We start from the raw sequence: 18,919 nt of genomic DNA, 5'->3' as shown, positions 1-18,919 counted from the left end.
GCAGCCAGCCATCTTGCTGGCAAACCACGCCCCAGGTGGGTGAACTATCCCAAATTCTTAACGTGTTCCTAGTCAATATGTTCGTGTTATTAGCCAGGTCTCTGTGTACTTGTGGCACCCAAGCGACTGGGACCATTTGAAAAATATAAATGAGCTTAAGGAGAAATTGGCTCTTTACCACGTGACCGGCTGTGTCCAATCACAGCCGGTCACAAATGTCAACAGAGAACAGGTAACTAGCTGTCACCGTGTTCTCCTCCTCACACACTGATCCTGTGTGAGGAGGAGATTGTGGTAACAGCTAGTTACCAATTACAGTGCACCCCAAACACACTGATTGCCCCCCCCCCCCAATAAAGAGCACCTGTCACTAGCCCATCAAAGTACCCGAGTACCTGTCACCAGCCCATCAGGTACTCTGATGACAGGTACTCGGGTACTCTGATGGGCTGATGACAGGTACTCGGGTACTCTGATGACGGGTACTCTGATGACGGGTACTCGGGTACTCTGATGACAAGTACTCGGGTACTCTGATGACAAGTACTCAGGTACTCTGATGACAAGTACTCGGGTACTCTGATGACAAGTACTCGGGTACTCTGATGACAGGTACTCTGGTACTTTGAGTACCCATCACCGGAGTACCCGTCATCGGAGTACCCGAGTACCTGTCACCTACCCATCAGAGTACCCGAGTACCTGTCACCTACCCATCAGAGTACCCGAGTACCTTCCACCTGCTCATCAGAGTACCTGACACCTGAAGTACCCGAGTACTTGCCACCTGCTCATCAGTACCCATCACTACTCATCAGTACCCATCAGTACCTATCACCTATTAGTATCAGTACTGATCATCTGTACCCATCAGTACAGTATCAGTATCACCTATCAGTATCAGTACTACTCATCAGTACCTATCACCTGCCTGTCACCTGCCCATAAGAGTACCCGAGTACCTGTCACCTGCCTATCGGAGTACTCGAGTACCTGCCACTTGCTCATCAGTACCAGAGTACCTGTCACCTGCCCAGCAAAGTACCCGAGTACCTGTCACCCTTCATACAGCCACCATGTCTAAGTCCAAAAAGGTTTATATACGTCCTCCGTTTAAACCTAAATACCGGTGTTATGGCAGCAGATAGCTGCCATAACCCTGGTATTTTTTTTAAACGGTGGACGGTTGGCTTTCCGATAAGGGTGGTCCCAGCGGCGGATTCGCCGCGGGATCACCCTTCCGGGGTGGCGGAAGAGATGCCCCCCCTCCCGCCGCATTCTGGTCCTTTTCCCCGCTTACCGGACCCGCCGGCAGCGGGGAAAACTATCCGGTCCCGGATCCTCACAGACAGGATGTCGAGTGAGGGCAAGCTTGCCCTCACTCGACTCTATGGTCTTGGAGGACCGTAGCTACGGCAAACGTCGTTGCCTAGCAACCAGTTTAAAAGGTCCCTTTTTTTTTTTTCATTTTATTTAATTTTTTTTTTTATTTTTTTTTTATTATTTTTTCTATCTTTTAGTGTACTTGTGAGATCTGAGGACTTTTTGACCCCAGATCTCACAAAAAAGAGGTCCTGTCGTGCCTTTTTCTATTACAAGTAATGTTTACATTTCTTGTAATAGAAATAAAAATGATCAATTTTTTTTTTTTAAAAAACAGTGTAAAAATAAAAAATAATAAATAAAAAATAGTAAAAAAAAAAAAAATTAAAGCGCCCTGTCCCCGTGAGCTCGCGCGCAGAAGCGAACGCATACGGAAACCCCGCCCACATATGTAAACAGTGTTCAAATTACACATGTGAGGTATCGTCGCAATCGTTACAGCAAGAGCAATAATTTGAGCCCTAGACCTCCTCTGTAACTCTAAGGTAGCAACCTGTAGAAATTTTTAAAGTGTCGCCTATGGGGATTTTTAAGTACCAAAGTTTGTCACCATTTTGTGAGCGTGCGCAATTTTGAAGCATGACATGTTGGGCATCTATTTACTCAGCGTAACATTATCTTTCACATTATGGAAAAAAATTGGGCTAACTTTACTGGTTTCTTATTTTTTTAGTCAAAAAAGTGAATTTTTTCCAAAAAAATTGCGTTTGGAAGACCGCTGCGCAAATACGGTGTGATAAAAAATATTGCAATAATCTCCATTTTACTCTCTAGGGTCTCTGCTAAAAAAAAATATATAATGTTTGGGGTTCTAAGTAGTTTTCTAGCAAAAACAACTGATTTTAGCTTGTAAACACCAAATGTCAAAAATAGGCCTAGGCAAGTGGCTAGGAGGCATGATGATGCTCCTTGGATGTTGGGCCCCTCTATATGGCTAGGCTGTGAAAAAGTCTCACACATGTGGTATTGCCATACTCAGGAGTGGCAGAATGTATTTTGGGGTGTCATTTTTGCTATGTACATGCTATGTGTTAGGAATATCCTATAAATTGACAACTTTGTGTAAAAAAAAAAAGTTTTTATTTTTTTCCCACATTTTCCAAAAACTTGTGGAAAAAAATGACATGTTCAAAGGACTCATAATGCCTCATAGAATATACGTTGGAGTGTTTGCTTTCCAAAATGGAGTCATTTTGTGGACTTTTCCATTGTATTGGTGCTCTAGGGCCTTGAAAAGTGTGATAGGTAGTAAGAAAGTTTTATGTGTATTTATGCTCCTAAAACGCCTTATGGTGCTACTTGGACGTGGAGTCTCTTTTTGTGGCCAGGCTGTGTAAAAGTCTCACACATGTGGTATCACCATACTCAGAAGGAGTAGCAGAATGAATTTTGGGGTGTCATTTTTGCTGTGTACATGCTATGTGTTAGAAATAGCTTATAAATTGACAACGTTTTGGGAAAAAAAGAAAAAAACTTTTTTTTCTTCATTTTCCCAAGAATTGTGGGAAAAAATTATAACTTCAAAAAACTCTCCATGCCTCTTACTAAATACCTTGGACTGTCTACTTTACAAAAAGGGGTCATTTGGGGGGTATTTGTACTATCCTGACATTTCAGGGCCTCAAGAAAGGAGATAGGCCATCAGTACATCTGGTGTGATCAATTTTCAGTAATTGGTACCATAGCTTCTAGACTCAATAACTTTCACACAGACTAAATAATATACACTAATTTGGGTTAATTTTACCAGAGATATGTAGAAGTATACATTTTGGCCCAAATGTATGAAGAAAAAATAATTTTTTGCAAAATTTTATAATAGAAACTAAAAAAAAGTGTTTTTTTTTTCAAAATTTTTGCTCTTTTTTTGCTTATATCACGAAAAAAAAAAAACCCAGTTGTGATCAAATACCACCAAAAGAAAGCTCTATTTGTGTGAAAAAAATGATAAAAATTTTGTTTGGTTACAGTGTAGCATGACTGAGCAATTGTCATTCAAAGTGTGAGAGTGCTGAAAGCTGAAAATTGGTCTGGGCAGGAAGGGGGTCTAACTGCTCTGTATGGAAGCGGTTAAGAGGGAAATTGGTCTAGAGCTAAATCGGTGCTGCAGGATCCTCCCCCTCCTTCAAAATAAGAGCTATATAGGCAAGCAGAGACTCCTTTCTTAAATTCTCCCCTTCCCCCACCATATTAAAATATTTGCATAATTTGGGGATCAGGATTCTTTGGAACCTTTTAACATACCGGATCGAGTAGCCATCAGGACCCGGGCTCTTCCCCGGAGGAATAGGAATGTTGTCCCATTCTTGCCTAATACATGCTTCTAGTTGCTCAACTGTCTTAGGTCTTCTTTGTCGCATCTTCCGCTTAATGATGTGCCAAATGTTTTCTATGGTGAAAGATCTGGACTGCAGGCTGGCCATTTCAGTACCCGAATCCTTCTTCTATGCAGCCATGATGTTGTAATTGATGCAGGATATGGTCTGGCATTGTCATGTTGGAAAATGCAAGGTCTTCCCTGAAAGAGACGACATCTGGATGGGAGCATATGTTCTTCTAGAACTTGGATATACCTTTCAGCATTGATGGTGCCTTTACACATGTGTAAGCTGCCCATGCCACATGCACTCATGCAACCCCATACCATCAGAGATGCAGGCTTCTGAACTGAGCACTGATAACAACTTGGGTTGTCCTTTTCCCCTTTAGTCCGGAAGACATGGCGTCCCAGTTTTCCAAAAAGAACTTCAAATTTTGATTTGTCTGACCACAGAACAGTTTTCCACTTTGCCACAATCCATTTTAAATGAGCCTTGGCCCAGAGAAAAGGCCTGCAATTCTGGATCATGTTTAGATATGGCTTCTTTTTTGGCCTATAGAGTTTTAGTCAGAAACGGCGATTGGCACGGTGAAATGTGTTCACCGATAATGTTTTCTGGAAGTATTCCTGAGCCCATGTTGTGATTTCCATTACAGTAGCATTCCTGTATGTGATGCAGTGCCGTCTAAGGGCCCGAAGATCACGGGCATCCAGTATGGTTTTCTGGCCTTGACCCTTACGCACATTGTTCCAGATTCTCTTAATCTTTGGATGATATTATGCACTGTAGATGATGATAACTTCAAACTCTTTGCAATTTTTCTCTGAGAAACTCCTTTCTAATATTGCTCCACTATTTTTCGCCGCAGCATTGGGGGAATTGGTGATCCTCTGCCCATCCTGACTTCTGAGAGACACTGCCACTCTGAGAGGCTCTTTTTATACCCAATCATGTTGCCAATTGACCTAATAAATTGCAAATTGGTCCTCCAGCTGTTCCTTATATGTATATTTAACTTTTTCGGCCTCTTTTTGCTACCTGTCCCAACTATTTTGGAATGTGTAGCTCTCATGAAATCCAAAAAGAGCCAATATTTGGCATGACATTTCAAAATGTGTCACTTTCAACATTTGATATGTTATCTATATTGTATTGTGAATAAAATACAAGTTTATGAGATTTGTAAATTAGTCCATTCCTTTTTTACCCACAATTTGTACAGTATCCCAACTTTTTTGGGTTTGTAGATGATAATCTCATATATTCAAAATCCCTAGAGAGCCACCACACAGATGTCTCCCGTATGCTACAGAGGTTGAGAGATAATAACCGGTTTGTAAGTTGGAGAAGTGCGAGTTTCATCGTAAACAGGTTAAATTTCTGGGATATGTCATTTCTACTGCCGTTTTTTTTTAATGGACCCAGAGAAACTTATCTGCAGTTTTACAGTGGCCTCGACCCATAGGTCTATGTCCGCTACAACGTTTTCTTGGCTTTGACAATTATCGGAAATGTATTCGTAACTTTTCTTCTCTGGTCAAACCCCTGACTGATATAACCAAGAAGGACAGCAACCCACAGAATTGGTCTCTGGATTGCATTAGAGCCTTTGAGTCTCTCAAGGCTGTCTTAATTTCAGCTCCTGTGCTGGCACATCCTGATCCTATGCTACCCTTCATTCTTGAAGTTGATGCGTCTGAGACTGGAGTAGGCATTTTGACCTCTGAGAGCGCTATGCATCCTTGTGGCTACTTTTCTAAGAAACTGACTCCTGAAGAATGCAATTATGAGATTAGGTAGAAAAAATTGCTAGCTATCATTTTAGCTCTTAAAGAATGGAGGAATCTCCTCGAGGATACTACTGTGCCATTCCTCATTTTGACTGACCATAAGAATCTAACATTCTTGTCAGAGGCTAAACTCTTATCTCCCAGAAGGGCACGATGGGCTCTTTTTCTGTCAAGCTTCAATTAAAAAGTCTCATTCTTATGCGGTACTAAGAATGTAAGGGCTGATGCATTGTCATGACAGTTTTCCTCTTCCTCCAAGATGGAGGAGTCGGTTCCTAATCCTGTGACACCTCCAGATCTCATTCTAGCCACTATTTACACTAGTCTTACTTCACCTTTGGGTGACAGAATTCTTCTAGCTTAGATCCATTCTCCTCCTGAAAATCTTGTGACCACTGCTTTGCTCCAGACATACCATTCTCCCAAGGCAGCTGGTCATCCTGGGAAGAATCAGCTCATTTGGTCTATTTCTCATCAATTCTGGTGGCCTAGTCGCCACGCTGATGTAACCGCCTTCATGGCCGCTTGTTCCATGTGTGCTCAGAGTAAGACACCACAGCACCTTCCAGTGGGCCTCCTACAACCCATACCCAATGGAGAGAGGCCTTGGACCCACTTGTCCATGGATTTTATTGTGGACTTACCCAACTCCCAAAGCAACACAGTTATTCGCATGGTGGTTGACTGGTTCTCGAGGATATCTCATTGTATTCCACTTAAGAAGTTGCCTACATCCAAAGAACTGGAATCCATTTTCGCTTGGGAGATCTTTTGGTTACATGGGCTACCCAAAGTTATCATCTCGGACAGGGGTAGCAAGTTTGTGTCCAGGTTTTGGCGACCCTTTTGTGCACAGTTAGGAATTCAGCTTTCTTTCTCCTTGGCGTATTACCCACAGTCTAATGGAGCCGCGGAACGAACCAACCAAGCTTTGGAGCAGTTCCTACGTTGCTAAATTTCTGACCAGCATAACTGGTCAGACCTCTTACCTTGGGTGGAATTTGCTCACAAGAGTGCTGTCAATGTCGCTTGCCAACTGTCTTTGTTTATGGCGAATTATGGTTTCCAGCCATCCAAGTTGCCTGACACATTTGTTCCTCAAATAACTCCTGCATTAGGAGAGCATCTTCGTGATCTCTGTTCTACTTGGGTGCAGGTCCAAGAGCCCTTGCATTGTGCCAGTCATAGGTACAGACTCCATGCTGACCTCCGACGCCTACCTGTACCTTCCTACCAGGTTGGGGAGAGGGTCTGCCTGTCATCTAGTAACCTCTGACTCAGTGTTCCCTCACTGAAACTGTATATTAGGCCTTTCTGTATTCTTCGTAGGATCAACCCAGTGGCTTACGTTTTAGACCTTCCTTCTAACATGCGTATTTTGAATGTATTTCATACTTCCTTATTAAAACCTTTGGTGTGCAACTGCTTCACCACCTCAGTACCACGTCCACACCCAATTCAGGTTTAGAACCATGAGGGGTATGAGATACAATATATAGTAATTACAATCAGCGCAAAAACAGATTCCTAAAAACTAAGAAATGCAGGCTGAACACTAAAGGTAAATCACTTATACCACATCCTCAAATACAATAAATAAACAGTGCAGCGCAATAACTCTAGAAAAATAAATAAGAAAAAAATTCACAAATATAACCCGGAGGATCCAAGTGGTCCACTTAAGTGTAGAAAATGAAGAAGTTGATTGTGTCCAAATGACAGACCCTTCACCAGTGAGAACACAACGCGCTCACCTGAAAACAATGACCTCTGTATTACCAGCAGGTCAAACTCTCTTTCCCATAATGGGTGAATCAGGATAACATACTCCAACTATTCCAGACTTCCAAATAAAGATAGGGCTCAGAATTCCTCCTGGGATGACTTAGGGCTCTTTTACACGGGCGGTCCAATCAGATCCGCCTGTCGGTTTTTTAGGCGGATCTGATCGGATCCTCCATGCAGCTCTATGGGGCAGCGGGTGTCAGCGGATGACACCCGCTGCCATCCGCATCCGATCCTGTGCTGAAATCTGGACGGATGGAAACCCTATTTTTCCATCCGTTCAGTAATCAGAGCGGAGCGGATCTGAGCGGTCTTTCACACGGTCCGCTCTCATCCGATCCCCCATAGAGGGCAGCGGGGGCTGAGACACCTCCCTCTCCGCTCTGCAAGCGGAGACGGAGCTGTCATCCGCCGGCTCAGCGGGGGATCGCGGATCGATCCCCGCTGAGCAACACGGATCCGCCTACGGAGGGGGACCGTGTGAAAGAGCCCTTATACAGGTCACCATCAAGACAACCCGTCTTTAGTAGTATGTGGAAAAATATAAAAACAAATCTAAGTGCTCTTTGTTTAAGAATTACATTTATTAAAAACAAAGACTTGCACTCACATTGATAAAAGCAATACAGGCATTGGGATTGCCAATCCAAATAAACAATCCGATCGAATAACTGAACCACCTTCACCGAAGGGACAGTACTCCCAGCCGGGCAGGGAAACTGTCGGCTGACTGAGGATAGCAGCAGGTGACGTAGTGTAGCTCCACCTCCCGTACGCGTTAAATCCAACAGGACTTAGTCAGTGGGGGTGGAGTCAAGCTGTCACCCCCTCCTAATAGCGGCACGATCATCATAGCAACCAAACAAACCGGGAGGAAAAAAAACACATGCCATCTAGTGGCAAACAACAGTATTAAAATCTTTCCCTGATAATTAAGATCGTTCATACTTTCTAAAGCTTTCAAAAAACTTCTTTGTCCACCTAACAAGGGAACAATAAACCAGAATACATTCCTATGAATTATATGAATATAAAATATGTCCATAATTATGGAATAGGTTATTCAATAAAAACTTAAAAACAAAAATCACCCTCTGCTATCCTTTACAAACCTATACCACATAAATACTTTAAATAAATTAAACCACAAAATTCATCTATCAGATATAAAACATTTGAGGTCAAACTCAACATTTAACCCCAAGGGAAACATTACACCAGCCTCATAAATCCAGAATGATTCTCTCTGGCTAAGCCGTCTAATAAAATTACCTCACCTCCAGTGTCTATTAACCCGTTCAATACCCCAGAATTTTAAACCTTTGGGGTCTGCATTATGATGACTACGAAAATGTTTAGAGACACTATGGGTAATCTTACCTTTCTTTATATTCCCAATGTGTTCCACTACCCGCACATGTAGGGCTCTGGAGGTCCTGCCCACATAATGGGAGGCTACAATTGCACTCCAACATGTAGACTACCCCCTCTGTATTAAAAGGTAATAAGAGCTTTGATTTTATAATTTTTCCCTGTGGCATGGGCAGAAAATTCTTTCCGTTTTTTAAAGCGGAGTTCCACCCTGGGAATACATTTTTTAATAAAAATACCCCCGGGACAGTCAGGGCTAGTACATTCCACAATGGCTAGCCTCTGATCTGTCCTGGGTTGCACTTACCTTTTAGGAGAAATACTTACCTTGAAAAAGTATTGTCCAGCGCTGCCATCTCAGGTGTGGGCAGCTTGAAGCCAGCGCAATCCTCTTCTGCGTCCTCTTCCATCTTCTTAGGTCCCATGATGCACTGCACCAGCCCCGCCGTCACTTCCGGTGCGCACGTCATCCCTCCACAGCTTCTGGGCATGCCCAGAAGCGGTTTAGAAGGGAATGACGCGCGCGCCCCGGAACTGACGTCGGGGCAGGTGCAGGCGCAATGATTCCTGGGAGCGATGACGTTCAGCTCCCAGGAATCATTGCAAAGCCAGGAAGTGACGACGGGCCGTGGCCGCAGAGGGGAGGAAGAAGGAAGTAAGGTAAGTATATTTTCTTCTATACGAGGTAAGTAAAAAAAAAAAAAAAAAAATGCGATTATCCATTTGTTTTTCAGGTGACCCGGAGCGAGAAGATGGAGGAAAGTATAAATTTAGGGTGGAACTCCACTTTAAATATTACATTTGGCCTGCTTGCATGAGGAACACTTCCCACATGCATAAAAATCTGACAGGAAAGAAAATCATTTGGTCTCCTTCTGTATAGGGGGGTCAACGACCCATGGAGCAATCTTCTCTCTTAATGTGGGGGGCACGTCTATAAAAAAACTGGGGATGTGGGGGCAGCACTAAGCTCAATACCCTATCTCTCCAAAAAATGCCCCAATGTTTGGAAATAACCTTCTCCACTTTCTTATAGTGAACATTATAAACGGAGAATGATTTTGATTTCCCGTTGACCCTTCTTTTCTTTTCTGGTATCACCAAGACTTGTCTTTCCATATTCCTAACTTTTTCAATCACTACCTCCTAACTGCTTTTTTCATAGCCTTTCTGGATAAATCTACTCGTAAGAATCTGTGATTGTGAAAGGAAATTAGCCTCAGAGGAACAATTCCTTCTAAGGCGGACATACTGTCCTTTAAGAATAATGAAAAGCCAAGAGGTGTGATGGCAGCTGTCCAATGGAATATAACCATTCATATCGGTAGGTTTAAAATAGTTCTAAGTTCGAAAGGAATTGCCTTCCTTAAATATTTCCAGGTCAAGAAAAAACATTTTCTCCATATGAATACTCAATGTTAAGGAAATATTTTTATTATTACCATTCATTTTATCCATAAACCTATGAAGGCTAGCAAGATCTCCTTTCCAGATCATAAACAAATCGTCTATGTATCTACGGTAACAAATGAGTTGCTCAGGGCGTTGTTGGAAAACTGTCTTCTCCTCCCAGTGTGCCATAAAAAAATTGGCCACACTGGGGGCGAAACATGCGCCATCGCAACTACCAAGACCTGTAGATAAAATTGGCGATCATACCAAAATAATTCCGGTTAAGACAAAAATCCAAAAAACGTATTATGTATTTTTTTTATGCGTGTTAGAGAGATGGGATCTTTCAAGAGCCCATTTTACAGAGCACAAAGCCTCTTGGTGGCCTATTATAGTGTAAAGGGAACTTACATCCGCAGTCACGAATATATTTTCAGAGGAACAAGCAAGACCTTCCAAAATTTGGATAATATGCTTGGTATCTCTGGTTTCGGATAACAAAGGTTTAAGAAAGAAATCAAAATATTGCCCCACTCAAGCAGAAACAGACCCTAGTCCATTCACAATAGGTCTCCCTGGTGGTCGGGTAGCGTCCTTATGTATTTTTGGGAGAAAATAAAATGATAGGAATAGGGCAAGCAGTGGGGTCTAAATACAGAGCTTCTTTCTTATTAAGGATTCACAAATCCTTCCCTCTTTCAATAAGATAATGGACTTCTTCTTTGAACTCAAAAATAGGGTCTGATTTTAATAATCTATATGTAGATCTATCATTAAGCTATTTGCCCATTTCCTCTCTATAATATGCTTTGGTCATGACCACTAAACCTCCCCCCTTGTCCGCAGGGCAGATAACAAGATCTTGATTATTTTCAAGAGAAACAATTCTCTTCTTAATAAAAGAAGGTTCTTGTACTTTTCTAATATTAAGATCCTCCACGTCCTTCAACACCATATTTTTAAAGACCTCCAGATGTTTGTTGTCTTTATTTAAGGGGTTAAAAACTGACTTATTAGATAGATTAGAGCATGCCTCCACCGGTGGTTGGCATCCCTTTTCACCTGACTTAGATAAAAAATATTTTTTGATATTGAGACTTTTCACAAATTTTTGGATAAGTTTGAAATGCCTTACTGGGGTGAATTTAAGACCCCCTATCCAAAACCTTTAGCTCATCAGTAGTTAATTCTACCCCACTCAAGTTTATAAATACCACCACCTATCTGGGTCTTTTTCTTTTGAACTCTTCTTCTAGCTCGTTTCCCTCTCGATCGCTTCTTTTTCCTCTGAGTGTGTGCTGAAAAAAAACCTTCCTTCTGGAAGGTCGGGGTTCCTAAAAATCCCCCCTCGTCCCTTTCAGCCAAGGAAAAAAATCAATTATTAATAAGAGGAAATCCCCTATCTCGATTCCCCCCTCGTGGTGAATACCCGGGGTTCCAGATAGTTGCCTATCTCTCTGATGATCTGCATAATGGGCATTTATTTTTTTTAGGGTATTGTGAATTATTATATCCATGGCTCCATCCATGATAGGGGAGGGCCCTTCCCTCTACCAAACCCCTACCTCCACCTGGTAGATTTTTTTCCACTTCCAAAATAATGGCATTAACTGCATAGGTGAGTAACACAAAATGAGTTGGGACAGCACTAAGTGAACTGGACCTGTATCTGTTCATGTCTTCAAAGATACACTGCTCAAAAGAATTTAGTTTCTTTTACCAAAGACAGAAACTTCTAGAGCCGGCATTTCAAATGAGTAAATGTTACACAAGTTCACTTGTAATTTTTTTAGGGCTTGTTCACACCATACGGGCATGAAAACTGATGGGAAAACTGAGCAGATTTCATCAGTTTCACATCAGTTTACATCAGTTTTAATGCGCACTTCAGTGAGTTTTTATGTGCGCTGACATCAGTTTTCATCAGTTATGTGCCCTGTTTAAACCAATGTTGATTGTCAGTTTTTGTTTTTTTTTACCGTGCAGAAAGCTGCACTGATGTCTTTGCACCATGGCTTGAACAACCCCTCATCTTTTTGAAAATCTATTCACACCCACACTTACTTTACTAGTCACCTTGCCAACGCAAAAGTCAAACATACATAGCCTTATAAAGCAAAACTTTGAATGCACAATACTCATATATTCAATTGCAGCTATTAAAAAACAACTCTAGCTGCATTTATTTTAACACTTTCATATGGCTTATGGCCTAATATATTTGTACCTCAACCCCTTATTACTAAAAATCTGTGCAATCTTCTTATAATGCTCCATTTATTTTCCCTGTAGGTAAGATCACAGTGTCATTACAGGATGCGCTTTTTGAATGGTAGAAGCACACAGACATGGCAAAGACACTGAGGTGTGTCATATGAGCCTCTGTAATGCAGTAGGGAGCTGGAAGTACAGCTCTCACAGTACTTTGCAGAACAGGTAAATGGAGCATTTACAAGATACAAAATATAATTTAAAAAAAATACATAAATTAGGGTGCCCCTAGTTGAGCTTTAGCCATTTATGGATAATTGCAAAGGGTCATACACCTAGTGAAAACCTTGCCATAGGCTTGGGCTACACAGGCAATTTTAAGTTTTTGCTACTGATAAATTTACCTAGGTTTGGTGCTAATGTGTCTAGTCAAATCTCTCACCATTAAGAGCCTAATATCATCCATGGATCTCTTGCCTAAGAAAAGAAGCCATTAGGAAATTATGTTTTTTTTTTTGGCAAGGTGTTTATCTTATGTTATAATGTTATTGTTATAGCCACTTGATATATTCTCAATTTGTACAGTGCAGTGGAAAATGTTGGTGTCCTAAGCCCCCGTTCACACTGGTGCGACTTGTCATACGATTTGACAGTCCCAAATCGCATAACAAATCTCACCCTATTGTCGGCAATCGAAACGCTCAAACCGGTTTGACTCTGACTTTGTGGTGTTACACAGATTTTTTAAAAAAGATTCCTACATTATTTGTGATTTCAGGTACGACTTGCATAGACATCTGTGCACAAAGTGGCACAGATGTCAGCCAAGTAGTACCTGAAATCGCGCTGACCTGCTACTTTGAAATCCTGCTTACTTCAAATGAAGTAGAAAGATTTCAAAGTAGCATTAATGTGAACCAGGGCTAAAAGCTCAATAATAAGAATACTACCAGCTATATTAACAATTATTTTCTAAAACCAATTATGTAACGTTTATCCTTGTCTTTTTTTGCCAGTGACTCAGTCTAACCTTTTTAGAGGCATCCTGTGAAAGAACATCATATTTCTCTATAAACAGAACTTGCTTTTCCTCTGGAGAAGCAGAATCTTCACCCGTACATTCTGAGTCACTTGCCCGATACAATGGATAATGCTGAAGAGAAACAAAGCAAGTATTTCATTATCAAACTCAGTATTACCAGATTTTTAATCCTGTGAATACTTAAAATCAGCACTTATTGTAACTCAACTACATTTGATTCAGACTTCTCTATCTGGAAGAGTTCAAATTACCTGAACTAAAGTAAACACCAGTATTATTATTTTTTTTTAATGGGAAACAAAAAATTGTTTTTCCGAGCTATGCTTGTTGTATATTGTGACCTATCAAACTCCTTTTTTCCAGAAAATGAAACATTAAATATAACTGGTCACTATAAGCACAACTGCCCATTTTATCTATTTATTTTCTTTTTATAAGCAAGCTTGTAGTCTATACAATAAAACTGGCAGAAGACCAGTCATGAAAATGTAAGGTTCAGCAATGAGAGTTGATCAGTTGTTCCCACTTGTCAGAGGATTAGCTGCTGCAGCGAGAATAGGCAGACAGACGCTCTATGCTGAGATTGACATAAATGTGTCCTAGTTTATTAGGCAAAAAGGCAGGATTTATATACATACGAAATGAAGAGGATAAGAGAATGACAGCTGATTATTTACAAAGTAGTAATTGGCTGTATGCTTAGTTCTGGTGGTCAATGTGTGTACAAGCTTGGACAATTGTAAACTTTAAACAGGTGCAGCAGGATTTCCAGGCATTGGGCCTGATGTGGTTCTGCCATGGTCACCGGTAACATCAACAGCACATTTAAGCTGATTGCCCAAGTGTGAGATCTGAGTCAAAGAACAGTCCGGCATCTTTGGTTTGTTTTGTTTATTTTATATGGGGATGGGGGAAGGGGAGTGGGGTACTCCTCTGGCTCAACTAGGTACAAACTGGGACACTGAAGAAAAAATGCCTATCAGCGCTGACTTGATGCCGGCTGAATGCCGACCAACACTTGCTGGCGCTTGAGATCACTGACTTTCGGTACTGTACTAAAGACTGACTTCTGACACTCTGGTTAGCTCAAAAGTTCTTGACACTGCTCCCTCCAGTCCTTCCTGACTGGGGTAGCCGTTAGTAACACTGCTGCAACTCTCAACACTGTACACGGCACGCTGTACACTTCCACTGTACACTGAATACTTCAGGTCCCAACCACTGGCACCCCCTTTACTGGTCAACACTGGCACCCCCTTTCCTTTGCTCCTGCACCGGCTAGCTAGCTCCTGGATCCCTCTGACCTTCTCCGGAGTGGTCCCCCTTTCACTAGGCAGACCCCCAAGGGCAGTTTGCAGTATTCACGACTGGGAATGCTTTCCTGAAACTCGACCCCTCTCAGCTCCGCTGGTCCACAGCACACCGGATCCTCTCTGCAGCTCAGCTCGGCCCTCTGTCCCCTCAGACAAGCCGCCTGAGACACCCGATTCCTCTCGACAGGAGGAGAGACAGCCGTACTCTCCCTCCCGGGACTCTACTTCCTGCCAAAGATGCTGTGTCATGTGCTCCCCTCAGATTTATACCCACTCCCAGAATGCTGTGCGGCAGAATCTGCCTTTCTGGGGTAGATACAACAATGGGTGCGCAATTGGCCGGGTTTCCTCTACTGCCCAATGAGAGCCCTCATTGAGCACAGTGGGGAGACTCCCCAGTCTCAACAGCCACACCTGGGAACCATGACAACCTAGCTGAAAATCATGGCCCTGCTGATTAACAGAAAAGGCCTACTACACTTTACCTAGCACCTACCTTGTAGGGTGCTACACAGGTAACCTATTTCATTGTAAAGGCTGTCTTATATTATACATTACATTACAAAACTCTAATACGTTTTATACAAAAGTTACCTTGAAGCTAAAACCAAAAAAATAAAAGGGTTTAACCAGAAGTTAACTTGAAATTATTATAATGAAAGACAAGTAGAGGACAAACCATCTCTAAATGAAATCACTATTAAATCACATTCTCATATACATGGATTATGAAAACTTATTTCATATCCAATTTGTTTTTAAAGTTAAGGGTCATGCCAGAAAAACATGCATGATAAAAGAAATTGAACTACATTTATTATTAAACAAGCCTAGCATAGTTCGCACCACATATTCAGAAAGAACCGTGCCAACTGATCTTCCCCCCAGAGTATGAAGTCCTCCAGATATCGCACAATGGAAAGGTTATGGAGATTAATTAAGGTCAACAATAGAGCCTATACATTTGTGAACCCACACAGTGGGGAGACCGTTAAAATGCGGGGAGACCGTTAAAATGCAGTGATCCCACTTAAGCAACAAGGCGATGATATGCTTGAAGAAAAAAAAAACATGCATGTAGCCAATCCAAACATCCATACAGACTAGTCTCTTCCCTGGTAAGGAAGGCTACAATAAAAAAAACTTGGGAGAAGACTAATGGAAATTTTGTGACACTGAATAAATACAAATAGGGCCTGCAGAGCCAAGATTGACCAGAGACTCCCACAGATGGGAAAGGCTGGAGTAGAGGGAAACCCTGAAAAATAGGTCGCTGTGGAGACATGCACCATAGCTCTGAAAAACAATAGCCGCATGGAGATCTGCCAGGCTATGCAAAGACACAGGCAAGAGGGACAGCACCAAGCAAGCAACAATTACTCCAAGCAATAAGTTGGGATTCCCAAATAAGCAGCACCCAAACCTAGTCAAAGTTTAGACCATCAGCAACAACAGTGGACAGGATGCGATTAGGCACCCCACATAGAGTGCCTAGGACTCGCTGTCAGGCTGGTACCAGATCAAAGAGACCAATAAAGAAGCTACATGGAGGGCAGTTAGGTGATGTGAAAAACACCAGAATATACAAAACATCAGATGGATAGGACCAAACAGCAACTTACTTCGTAGCCACTCAGAGGACCAGATCCCAAAAAATGGATTTTTGTAAGATCTTACCGTAAAATCCTTTTCTCTTAAGCTCATTGACAGACGTAGTCTTCTTGATTCTCAAGAGCTGGGTTATGTTGTCTCCGCAGGAGTAGGACTAGGCAGAAAGACAAAACGTTCTGGCTCCACCTTAGGGGCAGTCCCTGAGGGTATATCCTCCCTCTCTCTGCTACAGGGAATCAGTTCTGTTCTAAAGCAGTAACAGAGAATTTAACCCAACCCAACTCAATGATAGAGGGGCGGGTACTACGTCTGTCAATGAGCTTAAGAGAAAAGGATTTTACGGTAAGATCTTACAAAAATCCATTTTTCTCTATCGCTCATTGACAGACGTAGTCTTCTTGATTCTCAAGAGCTGGGACATCCAGAAGCAGTGCCACAAAATGAGGGGTGGGATTGACAGAATCAAAATCCAATCTAGAAGGCCCAACCGGAGCCAACCAGAAGTATCAAAGGACTCATCGAGTAAACAGATGAGACCTACCCCACAAATCCTCGAGGTAGACCAACAGTCTCCTCAAACAGTGGAATGCAGGAACCTTGCAGCCAGAAGAGGCATCTGACGATGCCATCACATAAACCTTATACAATATTGTAAAGGTATGAACCGACTACTAAACAGTCGCCTTGAAAACCTGAACCACTGACGCCTGATGGCGGAAGGTCCAGGAAACTCTAAGCGCCCGAGTAGAATGCGCCTTAACAGGGAACGGGGGATCCCGACCCTTAGATAAAATAAGCCTATACCACCGTCTGTCTGATCCATCTAAAGATGGTCGCAGCAGAACAGGCAACCCCTTCTTAGGGCCATCCGTGATCACAAACAGTGAATCCGTCTTACAAATTGAATCCGTAGTATTCAAGTATATCCTGATCGCCCGAACTACATCCAAGGAATGCCCTGCAAATTCTCGAGGATGATTGGGCTAAGGACATAGGAAGGACAATACACTGTCCTTATTCAATGAAACTTTGAAACCCCCTTAGAAGGAAGGATGGATTCGGATGAAGAACAACCTTATCCCTATGAACCACCAGATCTGGGGAACAACAGGATAATGCAGCCAGTTCTGACACCCTGCGTGCAGAAGTGATAGCCACCAAGAAGACCACCTTCTGGGATAAAGTAAGCAAGGGAATCTCCCTGATATTTTCAAAGGGAGGTGTCTGAAGAACCGACAGCACCAAATTAAGATCCCAGGATGGTAACGGCGCGTGCACTGGCAGAGCCAGGTGTCGCACCCCCTGGATGAAATTCCGCACCAAGGAATGAGTAGACAAAAGCTTCTGAAAGAAGATAGCAAATGCTGAAACCAGACCCTTGATAACACTCAAGGCCAGCTTCTGCTCAACTCCCTGTTGCAGAAAGCCAATATTCGGACTACCGAATAAAGATGTAGATGGAACCCAAGGGATTCACACCACCCAATATAAGACTTCCATGTACGATGATAATCTTTCTGGAAGTCGCTTTCCTTGTTTTAACTAGAGTAGGAATAACTGAAGCTGACAATCCCTTGTCCTTCAGCACCTGGGTCTCAATAACCAGGCCGTTTAAAACCAGCGATCGTAAAGCAGGATGGAAGATCGGTCCCTGAGACAGTGAATCCTCCCTGAGAGGAAGTCTCCACGGGACGTCCGCCACCAGTCTGACCACGTCGGCGTAACAAGCTCGACGAGGCCAGTCCGGAGCTGCCAGGATTACTGGAATTCCTTCCTCCTCTATCCTGCGAAGAAGTCTTGGCAGTAACCCAAGAGGAGGGAAGGCATACATTAGCTGGTATTGCCCCCACGGGGCGATCAGTGCGTCTGCGGTTTCTGCTAGAGGATCGCGGGAGCGAGCCACGAATCTCTGAACTTTCCTGTTGAATCGAGATGCCAACAGATCCATATCCGGGGTGCCCCATCGTAGGCACAACTGGTGGAAAACGTCTGGATGGAGGGACCATTCCCCCTGATCCAGAGTCTGACGGCTGAGATAATCTGCCTGTCAATTCTCCACCCCCGGAATGAACACCGCAGAGATTGCTGGAACAAATCGTTCCGCCCAGCGAAGAATGCAAGCCACTTCTTTTGGCCGCTCGGACACTCTTGGTGCCCCCCTGGTGATTGACATAAGCCACGGCCGTGGCGTTGTCCGACTGGATCCGAACCGGGCTGCCCTGGAGCTGCTCGGTCCAGTGAATCAGACAAAGTCTGATCGCTCTCAGTTCCAATACATTTATCGGTAACCTGGATTCTTCCGGGGACCAAAGTCCCTGGACAGATAACTGACCGAGAATTCCTCCCCATCCGGATAGACTGGTATCCGTGGTCACTGTCGTCCAATATATTGGCAGAAAGGACTTTCCCTGGCTGAGCATCGGAGACCGAAGCCACCAGACCAGAGACTCTCTGGTCTGTTTGCTCAATCGGATCTGATTGTCCAGGGATTCCGGATTCCGATTCCATCTGAGAAGAATCTCTTGCTGAAGAATTCGGGTATGGGACTGGGCAAATGGGACTGCTTCGAAGGAAGCCACCATCAACCCCAGAACCCTCATGCAAGTCCGAAGGGAAGACCAGCTGTTGGATAGTAACAACTGGACTGCTGATTGAATCTTTCGGAGTTTCCCTACCGGAAGAAAAAACTCTTGTCCTGAC

The 18,919-nt window shown here is 43.0% G+C and overlaps 1 protein-coding gene across 1 annotated transcript in view; it reads right to left on the bottom strand.

The window, feature by feature from the left end:
- The window catches only part of MPPE1 (metallophosphoesterase 1), a 176,819-nt gene that overhangs the window by 64,555 nt on the left and 93,345 nt on the right, over positions 1-18,919 (bottom strand). The window contains exon 7 of the mRNA XM_082257845.1: positions 13,284-13,406. Coding sequence (XP_082113971.1) covers positions 13,284-13,406 — 123 coding nt within the window. The remainder of the gene's footprint in view (positions 1-13,283; positions 13,407-18,919) is intronic.

The sequence above is a fragment of the Pelophylax lessonae genome, assembly GCF_965119305.1.
Source record: "Pelophylax lessonae genome assembly, chromosome: 5".
Lineage (NCBI taxonomy): Eukaryota > Metazoa > Chordata > Amphibia > Anura > Ranidae > Pelophylax > Pelophylax lessonae.
Note: the sequence above shows the minus strand (reverse complement) of the source record. Positions and strands in the feature narration are given on the sequence as shown.